Source organism: Dendronephthya gigantea, unplaced genomic scaffold (genome assembly GCF_004324835.1).
Source record: "Dendronephthya gigantea isolate DGI-Jeju-01 unplaced genomic scaffold, DenGig_1.0 000036F, whole genome shotgun sequence".
In the NCBI taxonomy this organism is placed as follows: domain Eukaryota; kingdom Metazoa; phylum Cnidaria; class Anthozoa; order Malacalcyonacea; family Nephtheidae; genus Dendronephthya; species Dendronephthya gigantea.
Window position 1 is genome coordinate 1,082,424 of NW_021163046.1, and position 19,019 is coordinate 1,101,442.

Below are 19,019 nucleotides of genomic sequence, written 5' to 3' on the forward strand. Positions count from 1 at the left end.
AGCGAACGCATTGATATGATATTAAGTTACACAAGCTGTACGCATTACGATCTTATTTCGCGCGCAGACGGAAATATATTAAAACCAACTCGAAGACATTTATATTCATTTATAGGAACACAAGTTTCACTCTCCAAGGTAAAATGCACGTCTGGATTTTGCTTTTTCCCCTTCTTGAAAACAAAAGAATGGCCACTTGATTTCGTTCATGCCTCTCTTTGATGTGAAAGAATTTTTTGAATTCTAATTGTTGAAACACAGATTTTGTGAACATTTTTTTTCTTGGTATACGGTATTTATTAAGCTCTGCTAAAACACATTACGGAATTCGGATTACAATTTGCAACCGCCAGACTGACGCAAAAGGTATAAAACTTGTAGAATTAAACATAAATTTCAATTTTTTTATCATGTGATGCCGGTTTAGGTGTAGTAGACTTCAGTATTTCTTTGTATTTATATACATTCAATGTAAAACGATTCCAAGGGTCCAGCTTCGAGCTTGACAGCAGATGTGTGCAGATTCGTGTCATTAAATTAACTCCTGGACAGCGCAAGCACCGTCAAAACAAGCGCTGAAACATACTATTCGAAACCCTTCTGATGTCAACCTTACTATTTTCATCCCCAACCCCTCCCCCCTAATGGTGAATTCGGAAACTGAAGAAAACGAATACGACAGACAATTTAGATATTATTATTGTTTATTAGCTCCAGGCCCTAGGTCATTATAAAGTTTCTCCTGCTGTTGATAAAGCTTTTTTAATTTCTTTACTTGCTTAGCGCTGATTGGTTCTCCTGTGACATCGTGGGTGGGAATGCCCTAAAGAAATGGAAACACAAATTGAATTTCTAGCTAAGAAATGGAAACACAGATTTAATTCTCCTTATAAGTTTCACAAGTGGAAACACAGATTCAATTTTTCTTGTCAGGTTAACAAGTGGAAACACAGATTCAATTTTCCTTATCGGGTTAACAAATGGAAACACGATTCTTAAAAATATTGAACAAACAACTCCGGTTACCTGTGCATCGAAGGCTGAATATTTATCAGTTTCGTGTTTGAACATTTCTGACGGTGGTAACTGCGCCTTGGCCAACTTGGCGGCCTGGAAAAAACAAAAACTTTCGTCACTGTTCGGATAACACATTTAAAAACACAGCAACTCAGTTGATCTCTGCATGGTGTCCGATAACCCACACAATTCTTTTATTTCTTGGGATTTAAATTCTCAAAACTGATTCAAAAAATACAAAGGAACCTTCTCTTCTTCCTGTCGCCTTTTGATTTCCTCTTTCTCCCGTTTTTTTCTTTCAATCTCCTGTGAAATGAATAAGAAAATATACGAATCAAACCTGATTATCAACTGATGCATACTGCATTTTCTAGCCATGCTCGGGTTCCACTCGTCTGAATTTAAAGTATGCGAGGAAAAGATTGAACTCTCTTCTAAGCCAAGCTAAGAGACCTCGCAACAATGCAGAGTGGTGTCCAATCTTCCTAAACTCCCGTGAATGTTCGTTACCAGGCTTCAGGAATTGTTTACACTACCTCCAACTGCTGTTGCCGCTCTTTTCTTAAAGTTTCAGCGTCGACAAACTTTATCACCGATGACTGGCTTTCTGAAGTGTAAAATTCACAATTAAACTTATCGTTATAGGACATAAAACCATCATTACAATGTGAGAAAATGCACGAACAACTTATATACTTTGGCTTGTAGTTTATTGAAACTTATAGTACCAATGTTGGCCTTGCGGTGATTAAAACATTGAGGAAAGAATGAAATATTTTGATCGTAATTAACTGTGAAACTGAAACGGTTTGTATGTTCAGAAGATGACATAAACCCTCAGATTAATTTAAATTGACAAATATTTTATGCTTTTACTGTGGTGAAAACGAAGCCGTTAAAGCTATCTGATATTTTTACCTTCTTGATCTTCGAGTTTAACGCCAAGGTTCGGCAAATCTTCGTCTCTTAATCGGTCGCACAGCTTCAATATTTCCCCAACTTTTTCCTGCCTCGCGATATTTCGGACCTGCTCGCGGAAGTCCGCCAGGAGCTGCACATACGGCAGAGCGATGTCCTCGCGGTTTGCCTCGGTCGAGGAACCAGAGGTCTGGAAACCAATCGCCTGGGAGCCCTCGTTCGCGCCAAAAACCTGTCGGGCAAAAAAATAATGAAAACACTTGTAAATTTCTCCCTATATTCGGTTCGCTTTAAGACAGAGCCGAACCAAATTACTCACTCGAAGCATGTCTGTTATATATTTGGCGATATTTTCCAACAATTGGTGATTCGGGGACTCGTTCGCCTGTTTCTTTGAAGCGATGTAAATATTTGTCAGTTTCACAAGAGACTGCATTTGAGCGAGAGCTGTTGGAGTGTCGATTGAATCTAAAAACAAAATGAAATGTCTGAACCCTCTGGGGAATTAATTGTCTGTTTCATTAAAAAGATAATTAAATGAAGTAACAATCGCACAGGAGTTATTTCAAAGACAAAACCGAAATACCAACAACAGCAAATTTTAACTCACCACACAACGCTGAATGAACGTCGCATTTTTTCTCATGAAAACTGCAAAAAATACAAAATACTTCACCACACAACCCTTGTTGAATGCCGATAGACGGATGTATTAAACATAAAAAATTCATATCCTGACCAGTTTTGCGTCATTTTTGCGATTGTGTTATAAAATGAAATGGTAGAATATATTTCACCTTCTCTCAAGATCCTTTTCAGCGCCATGATAATTATGACGAGTGGCAGACACTACCTCGGGTTTACGAAGAATGTCTTTCACAGCAAGGAAGAAATCCTGGTTGAAAGAACCCAAAAATTACAAAATAGTTTAGATAATATAAAGCACGTTTGTTCGTGAATCTTTTGTCCAAAACTATGGCGATATTTAACCAGGTAGAGTTTGAAAAATGTTAGCACAAATAAGGAAATATATTGACTGGAGATTTGGTTACATACATTGAATGTTTTTTCAACTTGAACGGCCTCCTTTAAGACGTTTTCACTATAGTCCAAAGTCGAATACCACGAATGGAGAAGAAAAGCCAAACGTATTTGGCGGCCAGAATTCTTAGCAAGTGCATCCTACAGAAAAAGAGGACACGCATGGCCATCTTCAGTTGCAGATACTCAAAAGACGCCAATTATTCCATAAAGCCTGAATGTACATTTTAAGAGGCTGTTTACATGAGCCCGGTTACCCGAGATTCAACGAAGCGTGAGATGATTTTGAGGTATTGAAATGAGCAGATAACATGATCCTGGCAGTCGTATAATCACCACAACAATAGCATGTGCTTGTTTGGTGTCATAAAGACTTATTTCAATACCTCAAAGTCCTCTCACGCTTCGTTGAATCTCGGGTAACCGGGCTCATGTAAACAGCCCCTAAAATGTAATAACTTGTCCATCAGAAAAAGTTAGTTCATTGGCCTAAGAGTTAGCTCATCACACCCACCTTAATAGTAACAAAGTTTTTCAAAGATTTTGACATCTTGCATCCCTCGATAGTCAGGTGGCCAGCGTGAAGAAAATAATTGATCCATTGGTCGCATTTGTAATGAGCCTACAAACACGATAAAATCCATTTCATTCGCAAAACAATGTAATCAAAAACAAGATTTCAAAAGCTATATTCCCACCGCGAATAAAATGCAGGCATTTTACTCGAAAAGCCAAAAAATTGCTATAATTACCTCGGCTTGAGCGAGTTCATTATCGTGATGAGGGAATTTCAAGTCAACTCCTCCGGTGTGAATGTCTATAGGACAATCCAGAACATCGCTAAAAGAAAATAAATTCAAAATATAGTTGATTTCAAGCCATGCATCTATTTAGATTTCAAGCTATCTAGTCTCGGGGTTGGATGGTCCTAATTTTAACATTTATAGTGCCATTGTTAGCAGTCACAGAGTCACAGACCCCTACCTCACCCCAGACGATAAAAATCACCAGCATACACTATCTTACCTTGCCATAACAGAGCATTCTATATGCCAACCAGGACGACCCTAACACAGAAAGAATGAAAATACCAAATTTTTACTCTAATATTAAATCTCAAATCATCCTTACGAAAGGCAGACCCTAACTTCATCTGCCTCTTAGGAGCCTGAGCCCCACTTCTTCCTCCGGGAGTCGTACCAACCCTCTTCCTCAACCCCCCCCAACTCACCTTCCCCCAGGGTGAAGGCCATTCCGGTTCCCCTGGTTTGCTAGCTTTCCACAGAGCAAAATCTCGATTAGATTTCTTTCCGAAATCATTCTGACTTAGTTCCCCCTCGCCTTCGGCAAGCGCGTCCAAATCTCCGACAGCTTCCGGCACCAGCCGAGCATACTCGTGCTGATCACTCGAGGCGAATTTCACAGTGTCGAAATATACCGAACCCCCGGCTTCATACCTGGAACATCAAGGTACACTTTTACTTAATACAACCCAGTGTCCCAAAGTATCAACTAATGTCACAGGGTGTTGCACTGTATATGAAACTGGAGCTAATGGTTATAGAGCTTTCATGCCTCTAGATAAAGGATAAATACTTAAAAATTACAAAAATAATCGATATACTCACAGCCCGATGTTTAGGCTCAAGTATTTCAGCTAAAAATTTGGGGTAACTATTTTGGCTTCAGGGGGGTATGGGCATGTTTATCTCCGACTATTGAGTGCATCCAGTTCATAAACAGTTCACCAGAACGGTCACAATCAACTCACCCATAACCATTATCTATAATCCGTTGTATATACGTAACGATTTCAGGAACATATTGACTAACTCTCGTGAGGCAATCTGCAGGAAGTATCTAAACAATGCGGGTTATATCATTCTGAATGCCTCGACAAATACATAGATTAAATGATACTTTACACATGAATACAGTTCATGCAAAACTTGATTCTCTGCAGATTATTAATTGGCACAGCTTGCGTACAATATGGTGACACTAAATAGGTGCACATGGTGACACATCTTACGTTTAGAGCTTCCATATCTTTGTGAAACTCGTTTTCCCAGTGTCGGGGGAGTTCTGCAAATATTTGATGATCTGTTATGCCTGAGCCAAACTATATGAAGATAATATGGAACAGAAATACATATTACTGTATGGCAATGCTTTCAAAAAATATTACAATAATACAACTGTTGATGGATGCAGTCATAAATAGACCACAAATGGCTTTTTCAAGAACAAAACTAGAAACCTGTTTATCCAACCAAGCTGAGAATGGATCAAATGCCTTGTCCAAAATTTCCTATAATTAACACATGAAAATTTGCCCAGTTTACTGAAAAATACTTTCACATTTAAAAATACCTAAAATACACATTTCTAGCATCACTCCATAATATGTAAACAGATCTGTGTTACTTTATTCCCTTTATTCTAGCAACAATCCATGAAATATAAATGGATCTGTGTCCCCTTTTTGTACCATGTCACTCCAGTATATGTACATGGGTCTGTCATACAATTGACGTACATCATTTTAATAACATTCCAGCACATATACATGGATCTGGGGTGCACAATTGTACTACCGACATTCCAGTCACAACTAAGGTGTGATGTATCAGTTTATTGAACTCAGAAAATTCTTAAACCGACTACTTACATTTGCCAGATTATTTCCACTGGAGAGGTCATTGGCTATTAAAACTTTTTTAATCTCATCAACATCTCTCTAAAATATCCAAAGCAAAGATTTATTGCATTAAGATCACCGACTTAATAATACACGGGGCATAGCAACTCTTAAAAACAAACTCTCAAATAAAAAAATTCTGAGGAAGGTTGAATTAAGACATCATGCAACTCTTTTATTTAGGTTTAAAAAACTGTATCATAGTTGTAACTTACAATAATCTTTTCCATCATATTTCTTTTGTCTATATCTGTAGTTGCAACAAGTTTTTCCCCATATTTCTATAAAAGATTTGATAAACTCAGCTATAATTAGGTCAAATATACAGATTAATAGAGCACAAATAAACTGTCATATATTTTAATTAGCACCCACCTGCATAGATTTATCAATATCTGATAATATTTGTCCAATAGAATGATTTTTTGTCTTATATTCTTTCATTAAATAATTCCTTCTGGCTCTGAAAATAATCTTTCAAGTTGAAATAATAATCATTAAGCAAATATTGAATGCAAGGGTAACAGCAAGCCATTAAATTATATCTGGATATGACTAAAGATATAGGTTTAATAATCTACAAAGTAATGAAACTTCATTTAAAAACAGCTTGAAATGAATGCATACTTTAATAAAATCAGGATTACACTTTTCTACAATATTTTAACCTTGAAAAAATGTAATATTTTGCAAGGTGAATTTATATGTAACTTAAGTCCAGCTCAAACGAGGGCAAACGTCCATTGCAAGCTTTTCTTGTGCTAGCTTGTATCTCGTTTAAAGGTCTACATGCATTGACTTGCATGGGCTTGTCTATCCTTTTACCAACGGAAGTCACAGCAAGAAAACTTGGAATGGGGTTATATCCTCATTTGATTCAAGCTTTAAATAATGATTTTTCAAGAACATCATGCACGTATGTATGGGTATGCAAAACGCCTTCAATCTGTTAACCTGAAATTGAAGCATCTAAACTAGACCTGGGTCAACAGACCAAAAGCTCTGCATTAAATAAATAAACATGGTGTTCATTTAAATTACGATTTTCTGGTTTCACTTGTATGATATATTAGAGAAATGCCAGTCTGCGAGGATTTAGATATATTGCGCATGCATTTTGATAAACATCAACTCTAATATTAGACAGCTCAGTTGCAGCACCATTTTAATAATTACCTTATCATCTATATCAGTAATATTCATCACATAAAATACATCATATTTGAAATAATCTTGAAAGACCCTTCTCAATATATCAAATGAAATATAAGCCCTGTAAAAATGGAATAAAAATTCCTAAAGAAGCCTGCTTATCTTCTAACTAGTATTTACCTAATGCTCTTCGATTTAAAGTAGACAAGAACCCAAAAAATGTGCATGTTAGAACAATATATATGATAGCAAGTCAGAGTTAGACACATAAATATAACATTAAGGATAGGTACATGAATATATAGAATTTAGGAAATAAACACAATTACAATACCTTGCATGTCCCATGTGTGACGCATCATATACCGTTGGACCACAACAATACCATTTTACTAGGCGGCCTTTCTCTGGGATAAAATCATTCTGCAAAAGTAAGGAACTTGTTGCGAGACTGCCTTGAATGGTTACTACGAATAGCATTCACCAACAGCACCCCTCATATTCTGCCTAGTTTGACTAGATATAAGCATCAATGATCGCAATCTTGTTGCTAAACTTTCCCAACATTTCCAATTACAAGCCTTGCAGAAGACTTATGAAATTGTATATATGCTGAAGTATTTATAACTTTGCATGCAAATTCCTAAGTAAGCCATTTATTCACTTAAAATTCAACTGTTTCCAAGTTAAAACAATGAAAATATCAAGATCTATAGTTATCAGAAGTGGTCCAGAATACAGAACCAGTAATTAGCATGCAAAAGTACAAATTTTGTCTTTAACATGTAATCAAAACCTTGCACTTCACTGCAGATGAATATTAACTTTTTCTAGAAACTCTGTATATTTACTCAAGCCTGAAATAATACGCCTGCCATACTGAAACCCAACTTTCTGTCCAGTCTGGAAAAATATTTGGCAGTAAAAAAGCAGGGTTGTATAATTATCTTGCTAATTGAGGTTTCCAACTGTGGTGATCGAACAATGCATATTGAATCAAACACATTAATCGATGGACCACCCTAGACCATGCACATATACAATACGCGAAAACAATGTAATTGCTTCAGCTATAATGGATAATACTAGGATCAACACACTTCAACAAAGCTTGATTACAGAGCTTTTAAAAGAAGCGAAATATTTCTCGCGAGTGTAGAATCCACGGAGTTCACTGAAGAACGAAGATCATTTTCAAATTTTACATTGAAATTTGGTGCCCTGCTATAAAGCATTCACGTGTATTCTTGTGTACCTTTTCCTTTGTTAAACTGTTGTGTATTTGGAGTTCACTGTTTCCATCGGGCTGCTTCCAGCTTCTCTTCTTCATATCTTTTACACCGACACAACAAAATCTGGCTGATGTAACAAATCCCTTTAAACGAGCAAATATTGAGTTTCGGTCTCTCACTCTGTACGTGTTTTGCTGAAAAAATGTGCGATATCCAACCAACAAAAGCCACGATTTCTCAAGCATAAGCGCTAGGCATTTGGAGTGGACAGGAATGCAAAGTAAAATTTAAAAAGGATTTATACTGAAAAGAAAAAAGATTCAGATCTTTTTATATATAGTCTAAAGTACACATCACACATCAGATTCACTGAGTTTAATATGGCGCGACTTTAATTTCGCGAGTGAAAAAAAATCGCGATATTAAAGTCGCGCCGCGCGCGTATTTTCGTAAGAAAACAAAGGAGTGCCTGTGGCGGTTGTGGAGGTTTTTGCGAAGGAATTTTAGACTGTAAACAAATGATTCTTTTTAAGACGATGTATTTTGTAGAGATTACTCGGTTTAACAATTCATTGTGTTTTTATTTACACTAAAATATAGATTTTTTCATATATACACACAGTGATCGATCATTTTTGATCGTGATGATTCTATCTCACAAAACCATGATCCATTTCATTTACCTGTTTATGACACGTTAAATACTATCATGTATCACGTATGCCTTAAAATAAACTCTTCTAAATATACTTTTTGTATTCTAATCGACTTACTTTCTGCCAAATCCACACTCCTAAAATTTTTCAAACTTTTTTAACAGTGAAAGGAAAGCTAAAATCGTACATGCAAGGTAGATCACCTTTCCTATTTGTCCATTACATCATTCGTCCTATTCCAGCTCTTCATGACGTTGTTCACAACACATTTTGCTCAGCTTTTTAAACGGGAAACAGGCAATGAACCAGTTAGGGCCAAGTTAAATGGGAATTAACCTTTCTTGCTTTCCAACTGTTCAACAAATTCGTCAAAATTCTTCATATTCTGTTCGAAAACGTCCAGTTCATCACTCATGGTGTCCTGAAAAGAAATCTCTTGTTGAAGTTTATATGAAACCAATTTTTCTCGCAAAAAAACACCGAAGTTTCGTAAATGTCAATAAACTTTTTAAGAGTTGTTATGCTTTACTGTGAGATATCGGACACCAAATTGGTATATTCCCAAAATAGTACTTTTTCGGGATGAATGGATGGATGATTAAGTTAAATTGAATGTTTTTAATTTTCAATGTTTACTTTTATTAACAGTAGAACGAGGAAAAGTGCCAATTTAGTTAAAAAAGGTAACAATTACAAATTCTGAAAGTTGCGTAATATTTCACTCACCATGACAGTGCTCAGCGGTTGCGCATGCGCAGGAAGATCAAACAATTGCAATGGCGGAGCATTCTGACAATCGCGGTAGAATTGAGTGAGATCTGTCGAGGACGTCTCTGGAGCGAACGCCGCTTTCTGAAAGAATACAACATGTTCTTTGTTTGTACTTGTTTTTGTAAGACGACCCACAAACTTTTTTACGGTCTGGTCGAAAAAACAATTTGAACAAGAAAATACGAAATTTACCAATTCCACCATGATGAAGTCATCTTCAACTGCGCTTGAATTTGTATTTGAGTTATTTTTCATACTTTTCATCGATCCATTTTTATGCCCCTACGATACAAATAGGGTTCCTAAATACAAGGCGACATACGACCTTTCGAATCCTAATAATCCCTAATCAATATCGTCTTATCCCCAACAAACCCCGTTTATCCACAACAACCTGTTATCGCCTGCAAATCCTTTTACAATCGGGTAATAGGATTACAACATATTTACCTCAGGAGTTTTCTGATTCGAGGCGGTTGAAGTTTCTCTACCGATGGACGAACTGATGGGTTTATTCAGCAAAAGACTGGCAAATGGCGGGGTTGATGACAACGGAGTGATTCCTGCCTAAAATGAAAATGATGATAAATATTTAATGATTTCTGTGCAGAAAAAAACATCGGTATATTTTATGAGATGTTCAAGTTTTTTCAAGAAAAAAATGGAATTTTATTTGAAAACTAGCGCTAGTATTTCTCGGCATATTATTGCCTTTGACCTACCGAGCTTTTTGTCCCTCCCTGGGATACAAAAGCCCCGTGGGTACCACAGTCATCGTTGCCATTTGCTGTCTCGGAAAATGTCCGATTCCTTCGGCTAAACGAAAAGTAACCAAGTAAGAACTTCTGTAAAGGACAGAAGTGACGAGGATTGAACGGAGCTTTCCGAACCATTGACGAATGCTTACCCCACGCAGTCCTCCTCTATCCAACTCTATCCCTTAAGCTACACTTCGAAAACCTTTTTTCGATTTATCCGGCAAAATACCTTTTAAATTCTTGAGGGGCAGAAGAGCTTCTTTCGGAGACATGCTCGGTGTGATTCGATGGTGTTGTTTCGATGGGGGAAGCAGGTTCTATTGCTATGGACGGCGCTGTGTTGAAGGTCCGGGGGGATAGACTACTATTTGAGAGATCAGTGTCCGCCACGGCACTCGCAATTTCCTCGACAATATGATGCCTGCAGAAAAGAAACGAGTTCAAATCCTGAACGAAATTCATGTTGTTCTCTGAAGTGTCTTTTGATAGATGTGAAAGAGCTTATAGTAATAGATTCATTTGATGTGTAACTGCCCTAATTTGAGCATTCGTAACTTATCCGCTCGTTTACATCTATCAAAAGAGGAATATGGCGCCAAAAATTGCAAGTGTAAACTGAAGCGTTAAGATTGTATTAGGGTGATTTAGCATGAGGACGTGAACGTCAAAGACAACGTGAAAATGGCGAATAAATGGCGTGATGCGCCCAAATATGAACATGCCACGCCATTTACTCGCCATTTTCACGTCGTTTTTGACGTTCACGTCTTCATGCTAAATCTCTCTATTATGTATTTCAATACGTGACAACATTTTACCTGAATTCTGACGTCATTGCGACGGGATATTGCATTCCTGAGTCAGTGATATTGCCAAGCTGAGCAGTGACATCACCGCTTGGTGAGACGGTTGATCCTAGCCGGGCTGACGCTTGGCTGAAACAAACGAAAAGACGTTAACTGTCCTATGCACTTCCTTGAAAAAAGATGAAGCTAACACTTCTGGCCTGGACTATATACTTCGATCCTTCGTGAAACAAGGATCTCAGTTGGTGAAACTTGATGAGAGTTGATGAATGAGTTGATGACATATATGATGAGAGTTGATGAGAGTTGATGCTAGTTGATCAGAGATGATGCTAGTTGATGAGAGATGATGCTAGTTGATGAGAGATGATGCTAGTTGATGAGAGATGATGCTAGTTGATGAGAGCTGATGCTAGTTGATGAGAGATGATGCTAGTTGATGAGAGCTGATGCTAGTTGATGAGAGATGATGCTAGTTGATGAGAGCTGATGAGAGTTGATGCTAGTTGATGAGACGAGTTGATACACAGTGATGAGAGTTGATGCGAGTATAGTGACTTCGAGCATTAATTACCTATTGCCCTGAGGTAATGCCAACTTCGTTCTATGAGCAACCGACAGCGCCAGTCCACCACGCGGCGTCCCAATACTACCAACAGGAATCACGTGATAATCTGAAAGACGTTTACACAACATTGTTTCATCTTGTCAACACAGACCTCGATTTATTAAGCAATGTTTATAGTCATCTATAATAATATTGCAAGAAATTCTCGAACATGCTTTAAGAAAATATGAATAAAAGTTTTTCCAGACAAGTATATACTCACTTTCTCCGAACTCAGAGACACGAACCTGACCAAAATATATCCTACAAAAAACGCCAAGAAAGTTTATAAATGACCTAAAAAAGCACACAGCCATAAAATGGAGTATATGAATTGCCTAAAATTAAAACGTTTTGCGAATAACTGAACTCATTTTTATCAATCCATTGTACATAACACACAGTTGAAATCACTTACCTATAGCACAGAATGTAATCATGACCTTGGTTTTTGGCAATCTTGTATGCAGGTGTAACTCTGGTCACGGCAATCAAAGATTTGAGTAAAATTCCCATTCTGTTGTAAACTGTGTAAGTAATCTTGCTGCTGTTTTCTCGCCTGTGGAAATAACATCAATACAGTATGATTGTTTGAAAGTTTCATATCATGATTACAGTATATAAGGTTGGGTTGTAGGTTGTTTTATTAGGGTAAAAAAGGTGTGATATATATGCGCAACTAACATTGAGATGAATAAACCATTTATTTTATAGTTTATCTCAAATGTTTATCTTTTATTTATCTCAATAGCAACTGAACTTTATATGCAATTGTAATATATTGCACTGGAGTGTACTCACTTTTCATCCATCCCCAGTCTCCAAGTCTCCAGAACCATTGTGCTACCCTGAATATTGAACAAAAAATTTTAATAGAAAAAACAGATTTCATGACTCCAGTAAAAAGTGAGAGGTCAGATTTGCACTAAAGTATGCATTTTTGATATGCCCAAAACTTGAAAAATTTACAAACCAGATTTATATATAGCAGAATACCTCATTTGTTTTAAGTGAAATTTCAATGCACAATGGATTATCCCTCGATGGCAATCTGTTATTTTCCATGATCTTTTTGGTCTCTTGCAGAACTTCTTGAAAATCATTGATGGCTAAATTGAACTAAGGTGTACAAATGATGTTGAAATACAGTACACATCTAGACATGTACAGTAATAAGTTCAGACAGCCTACCAGGACAGTCTATGGATAAAATCATAGGGAATGTACAAATGCAATGTACAAATAATTTACAACAAACTTTGTGTGACTAACCCAGTCATATCCCATCGCATTTGGTTTGGATGTGGACGAAATTCTCTCTCCCAGACGAGATTGCACGATAACTTGAACAACCTTTGGAATACACACATCATTATTTTGAGGTACGGAGGTGGTGAATAGTTGGCAATATGGTGGTTGCGTTGATGGTACTAGTTGCAGTGGTAATGTTGGTAAAGTTTTGACCAATAACTGACTAACTTTACTGGTTTAATACTACATATATCAAATTCCTGACGATTTTCACTTGCTTATAGGGAAAGTACTGCATATGTGTTTGAAAACCAACCTGCCAAGACCTCCGGTTAGCCTATTAGTATCCAATAACCCTCCTATTTTGGTATTTTACTTTATTCAGTGCAAGATGACTTGACCACACGACAGTACTTAGAATATTTTTTGACCCAATGCAAAAGATCTCTGTACTGTATGGGATCAGAATGGCTGATCAAAGTGACACAGACAGTGAAAAACAGCTGACTTTCATCTTAAAATCTACTCAAACCTCTGTTTGAATATTCTGTTCAACAGGAAACAATTTCACAAACGATTATTATCATGAATGATATCATAATAAATTGAGACTTGCACCGTATTGTATTAAATAATAAATATACTTATTTATTTAATCTATTTAACACTATGTTACTGCAGAATATAAAGCAATGCTTTTTGTGCTGAACACTCTTAAAAGGTTCATGCCAGAACGTCAAAATAGCCTCAAAACGTCCAAGATCGCAGAATATTTAAAACGTAATCATACACATACGAGAACGCCACCATACCTTGTAACAAAAGAACTTCTGAAATTTGTTCAAATCTTTTTCCTCTTGAGGCGTTAGCTGTCTAGACGTTTGATCTACCATGTCTGCAATCCTGTGGACGATCACTTGTGATCAATTTTCGCCGTAAAATAGATCAGATTATCGACTTTCGTTTCACTTTTTTTGTCTTCAAGAAATTCGCCATAATTTCTTGTCAAAATAATAATATAGAACCCAGGCTCTGTCGCTCTGACCGCGTAGAAGTTGATCCACAATAGTGTGGATAACATCAATCTCGTTCCCCGAGCCCGCGATTCCTCTGGCGAGAAAACGAAGGCTCTGGGATAATCCAAACCGGAAGCCAGAAATCCTGGCTTGCGATTAGTAACGGTTTTTTGTATTTCAAAATTAAAACGGCGTGAACAACCAATCAGAATCATTTCTGGTTTGGATTATCCCAGAGCCTTCGTTTTCTCGCCAGAGGAATCGCGGGCTCGGGGAACGAGATTGGGATAACATGAAAACAGGTCATCAACTGATTGCAGGTCATCACCCAACTGATTGAGGGCCCTGAAGAGGGGGGGATATAATTTCCCACATCGAATTTTCGCAAAATCACAGTCCCCGTTGGACTTTTATAAGAAATCTCACTCTAAGTTATAAAAATCTTAGCCACCAAAGAATATTATTTATTTATATATATAATTTATAGTATATTTTTCCGGCCCGAAAATACTGAGTGCAATCCCAGTTCCCATTTTACCCCTTCATGAATCATGACCCTCTCAAATAGTTAAATTGATCAGCTTGATTAATTATCGCTGGTTGATCAATAGTTGATTGATGGCCTCTTTCAATACTGCTTCCGAACCTCGCAAGCCGACGTTTTTATTCATCATTATTTTACCGTTATATAGCTTTATTGAAAGCCTTTGGGATATAGTTTAAATTCAGAGGTTCTGTTTGCAAGTTTGATATAAATTGTACGCCATTTTTTATGCTTTAAACTTTTCCAGCCTTACCTATCACGGGCGGCGAACCAATACTCTAACAGTACATGATAGTTTGGAACACCTGAATTTGTTTTCATACACTATAATAAAATGATGATGCATCTCAACCGGAATCATCTATTTTCTATCGCGTTTAATGAAAAAAGGTGAGCCGGGGTTCTCTGACAACTTGAAGGCCAAGATAGACTGAATTGTACTTGGTGTGTATCAGTCAATCTGACCCAAAACAGACAACCCGCCATACTTTATCATATAATGAATATACATTAACATTTTGCCGTTAACCGGTTAGTCTCCATGCATAACCACTTTTCACATTGTACGAGGTCAAAATTATTGCAAACACAGACGACAAACGCGACTAATGCCGCCATGTCAACTTCCACAAACATTCAGCGAGTTATTTCATAAACCAGTTAAATGAAACAAAGAAACTGTTTAGAAAAGTCAATTGCTTTAGTTTGTATTTTTTGTAGATTATATATTTGTTCTTTTGTCAGTCGTATAGGAAGTTGCGTTGCGGCTGCCTTCGACTAAAGCCGCCGAATGGCGTTGCCGCGAGTGAAAATCTGTCGGACAAAGAGGTGAAAGATAACCTGCTCTGACCAGCAGAACAACTACACAACGCTTTCTGACATTAGACGAGAACAATACCCGCTCAAGATCAAATACTCTCACTTCCACGTGTTGGATAAGGAGAAAAGCAAAACAACTTTCTAACAGATTTTGTAAACAACACAATGCCGGAACTTTGTTTTCTCAATAAAACATGTTTAGCTACTTTAATAAGTTCGCTTTGGAGTTCAAATTTGTTGCAAAACCATGCGTATATAAATGTTTTAATGTAAGTTCTGTGTTCTGACCACTTATGACGGTCTAGCATGAACTTTTACGAGCATTCAGCACAAAAATATTGCTTGTTTGGTACCAGAAGCAATGAATTAAGTGGCTCGTTTTTTAACTGTATCGATATGGATCGCGATTCTTCTGTATGTGATCAACTATATGCTGAACTATATCGTATAGAACTATTAAATTCTAACCAAATGGCCAACGTTTTTAATGTGGGCCTCCATGGCCATGCATCGCTGTATTTATTTTTGAGCAGACAATTCAGGACTGGCTGTACAGTGCATGATTCCCAGAGTCTCTCATCTAGGGCTTGTTGTGAAAGTCTTCCGCTATATTCCGCGTACTCAGTGTATTGTATAGTTTAATAGGATTTTACGTATTGGTGGACCTGTCACTAGTTATAGTAAAAGTTAAACTATATAACACGCGGAGACACATAAAGCATTCAATTCAAACACGGCAATAAAATATTTTTCATGTATTGATAACATCTATATGACCGCGGTTATTTGACGTGAGTTATTATCAAAAGCCGGTTTCATCGCGCCTATAAACTCTTTGTTTGAGGTCATTTGCATTACCGGCTCTCGGCTGATGGCCAAAACACGGGCATATTTTGTAATTATAATGTAACTTTTTCGTTCCAGAAATAGTCCCTCAGTTCTTCGTGAGAAAATCCAGAGTTTTTAGACGATTCATGCGCTCTTCTAATCTGATGTGAAACTGACTCCACACATTTTACTCATACAAGTTCCTCAGAGAGTAAAGAATAAACTCTAGTTTCCCCCAGCAAAATGTCCATGTTCAAAAACTAACCAGTGTACATCAGTGCAAGCTTGATAAACTGCCGCAAACGCTAGCAAGGCTTTCTTTGCATGCTTGGCCGCTGATAAAGTACTCAAGAAACAAAAGGCATGCACGTTTATACAGCCAGTCACATTTAACAAATTTTACTCAAAATTATCTGGCTCCAATGTCAGAAAAGAAAAATAACTAAAAAAGATTTAGGTCTTTCTATAGCTAAGCTATGCTTCAAATTTGACGATTTATTATTTACTCGCCATGTCATATTTTTTCGGGAAACAAATCCAGGCCGTTCTATTCTTCTTTGGAAATTACTTTGTACCGTTCAGAAACATATGCTCGTTATACTTCAAACAAAGGCACTTATACCTGAAACTATACATGATAGCAAAACATTTACGAGCCAGCCCATCGTATACAAATATACTGAAATCTATAGGCGCCAAAACGCAACCATCTTTCAGGCGAGCATTTCCAACGCTCCGAAGCAAATTTCAACGCTGCATGCCTTCGCCAAAATATTTACAGATATTTTACAAGGCTTTGTTTCAAGAAATTGCTTCCCTATTGATTCATGAACACTTCTTTATAAGACTATTGTCCGATAATTATCCCCTTCGTGGTAACAATAAACCTTATACGCTGACCGAGTTTAGTCAGTTCAGCCGTAGACTGAAAGTTGACATCGAATCGAAATAAATAAATAAACACGTCGCTTTGGTTTTAAAGCAAAAACCATATAATCTCTGTATAAATGATCATATATTCATATACATTAGTTGTTACGCATATACCTGCCCAAATGCTCGGTCACAATTGAAATATGAATAGAAATTAGGAATATATATATGTATATGAATGCAACGTCGGCTTTTGGGGTCGGCGAGAATCACGATGCTTTAATTCAGCGTTGCCCGATGAAATCCCCTTCGATACTTGTGGCTGTATACAAACGCACCTCTTGCCGCGTTAAACACCGAATTGACAGGCACAACAATTATTAGCCCATAATGATTACAGAGACTCAGAGTTTAAACAGTCACACACACAGAGGTCCAGCATACAAAGATTACATCTGTTGTTTGTTTAGCTAAAAAATCCGCGCCTTCAAAGGTAGAACAAAGTCGGACAATCCTACGCACAATTATTGACAATAATCACCACTTCAACGAAGACATTTTGATCTATAATAAGAGACTTTTCCCTGTGAGTACAAACAACGGCAGATGTGTCTTAGTTAATGAACTGTTTCTTTTGACACGCGCGTTAAATAACTTTACATCATTTGGTGTGTGCGTCTGTGCCATAGTGAATCATGAATGACATGTATAGTTTACGATTCTATAAGTAGTACTTTAAAAAAAAATATTCATAACCGCGGGTTCTCGTATATACAAACGTGTTCATTCTTTAGGCCTTTTAGACTACACGATAAGTTGTATGCAATTATTATTCGGACAAATGCAAAAGAGTGTCTATCCCACAATCTTCATTCAATTTTGTTCAGGTTGGAATTTAAAGTGTCACATTTGAACGTGTGTTTATACGTTCACATACGCCAGGGTACGAATCGTATATACAACAAATCGCATATAGTGTAAATGGGCCTTTTCATATACTGTTCAACACCGTGTGCTTTGAGCGAGGAAATTTATGAATGTAAACCATTCCCTTATATATTGACGCAATTCATGTTTGCTTCGCAAAATCAAAGAGCTTAAACAGTTTAATAAAAATACGGATTAAAAGACCTCTGCATGCAGGCGATAAGGAACTTTAAAAAGATAGTATATTGAATCACTGAACTTTTTCATAAAGTTTATCCCGACCAAACTTCGGCCGAATTGATTTCAACGTTTCTCGTTTAAACGGGAACGCTGACGTGATTTAACTGCAAATGTTTATATGTGTGCCATGAAATACGATTCACCGGCATGCAATCCCTCGATTATAGCTCTTGATATTCATTCTTTACTTTTGTGAAGGGAACTTTCGTTGGTCAACAGGGGGCAGAAATTCAAGTGAGCTCTTTAAAAGATATATAAAAGATTTATAAAAGCAATGGAGTACTTATATCCGGCTTAATATATACTCAAGTACGTTGAGGTACGTTGATGTAAAATTGGTCATCGTCGGAAAGATATATGCATGGCCATTGGCCAACTTATTTGTGCTATAAACTATACGTTAATTATGATAAGTAACATACGCTGAGGCGAAAACTATAGCCAGTTAAATCATGGTTATCTAGTATATGCACCTGCTCACGCAGTTAACTTAAATAGGACAAAAAATTCACACTGCAATGAATTGCGTGCAGTATTTTTTTGTGAAATTGATACATGCGGTTAAAAATGGTGCCAGCAAACACTTATAAAACCTCATTTTATTCACGTCATTTCCTCGTCTATACAGAAATTTAATTCAGCAATATTTTCCGATACGTTTGAAAGCGCAAGGGATTTCAGCATGTGTGAAACTCGATTAAACTTCATGCTGTATATAATATGAGATTGATCGTGCTATATATTATCCTGCACTTTAGCCAAGCAGTTTGGTGCTTTTAAACCTGAGAAAAACTGTTTAATTCCTGCATTTTTCTATACAAAAGTAGAGAATTGCAGTCATTCTTGGTTGAGCAATATTCGT

At 37.0% G+C, this 19,019-nt stretch overlaps 2 protein-coding genes across 2 annotated transcripts; both read right to left on the minus strand.

Moving 5' to 3' along the window:
• Nucleotides 1–697: 697 nt before the first annotated feature.
• Nucleotides 698–8,426, minus strand: LOC114525895 (cysteine--tRNA ligase, cytoplasmic-like). Its single transcript, XM_028547355.1, has 22 exons — nt 8,085–8,426; nt 7,164–7,252; nt 6,854–6,950; nt 6,053–6,151; nt 5,893–5,958; nt 5,648–5,716; nt 5,237–5,287; nt 5,009–5,098; nt 4,748–4,836; nt 4,208–4,433; nt 4,003–4,043; nt 3,729–3,816; nt 3,491–3,598; nt 2,992–3,117; nt 2,733–2,830; nt 2,546–2,586; nt 2,255–2,403; nt 1,936–2,167; nt 1,554–1,624; nt 1,264–1,323; nt 1,027–1,110; nt 698–823 (listed from the first exon to the last, which is right to left on the minus strand). Exons 1-22 carry the CDS (start codon nt 8,304–8,306, stop codon nt 698–700), a joined length of 2,322 nt encoding a protein of 773 aa, XP_028403156.1. The 5' UTR covers nt 8,307–8,426.
• Nucleotides 8,427–8,604: 178 nt separating this feature from the next.
• On the minus strand, nt 8,605–13,942 carry LOC114525958 (autophagy-related protein 13-like). The gene is made up of 14 exons (XM_028547420.1): nt 13,723–13,942; nt 12,932–13,012; nt 12,656–12,778; nt 12,461–12,507; nt 12,078–12,218; nt 11,883–11,923; nt 11,627–11,726; nt 11,065–11,181; nt 10,476–10,667; nt 10,211–10,304; nt 9,939–10,055; nt 9,681–9,770; nt 9,444–9,569; nt 8,605–9,138 (listed from the first exon to the last, which is right to left on the minus strand). The coding sequence occupies exons 1-14, from the start codon at nt 13,801–13,803 to the stop codon at nt 9,049–9,051; spliced, it is 1,440 nt and encodes a 479-aa protein (XP_028403221.1). The 5' UTR covers nt 13,804–13,942; the 3' UTR covers nt 8,605–9,048.
• Nucleotides 13,943–19,019: the final 5,077 nt, after the last annotated feature.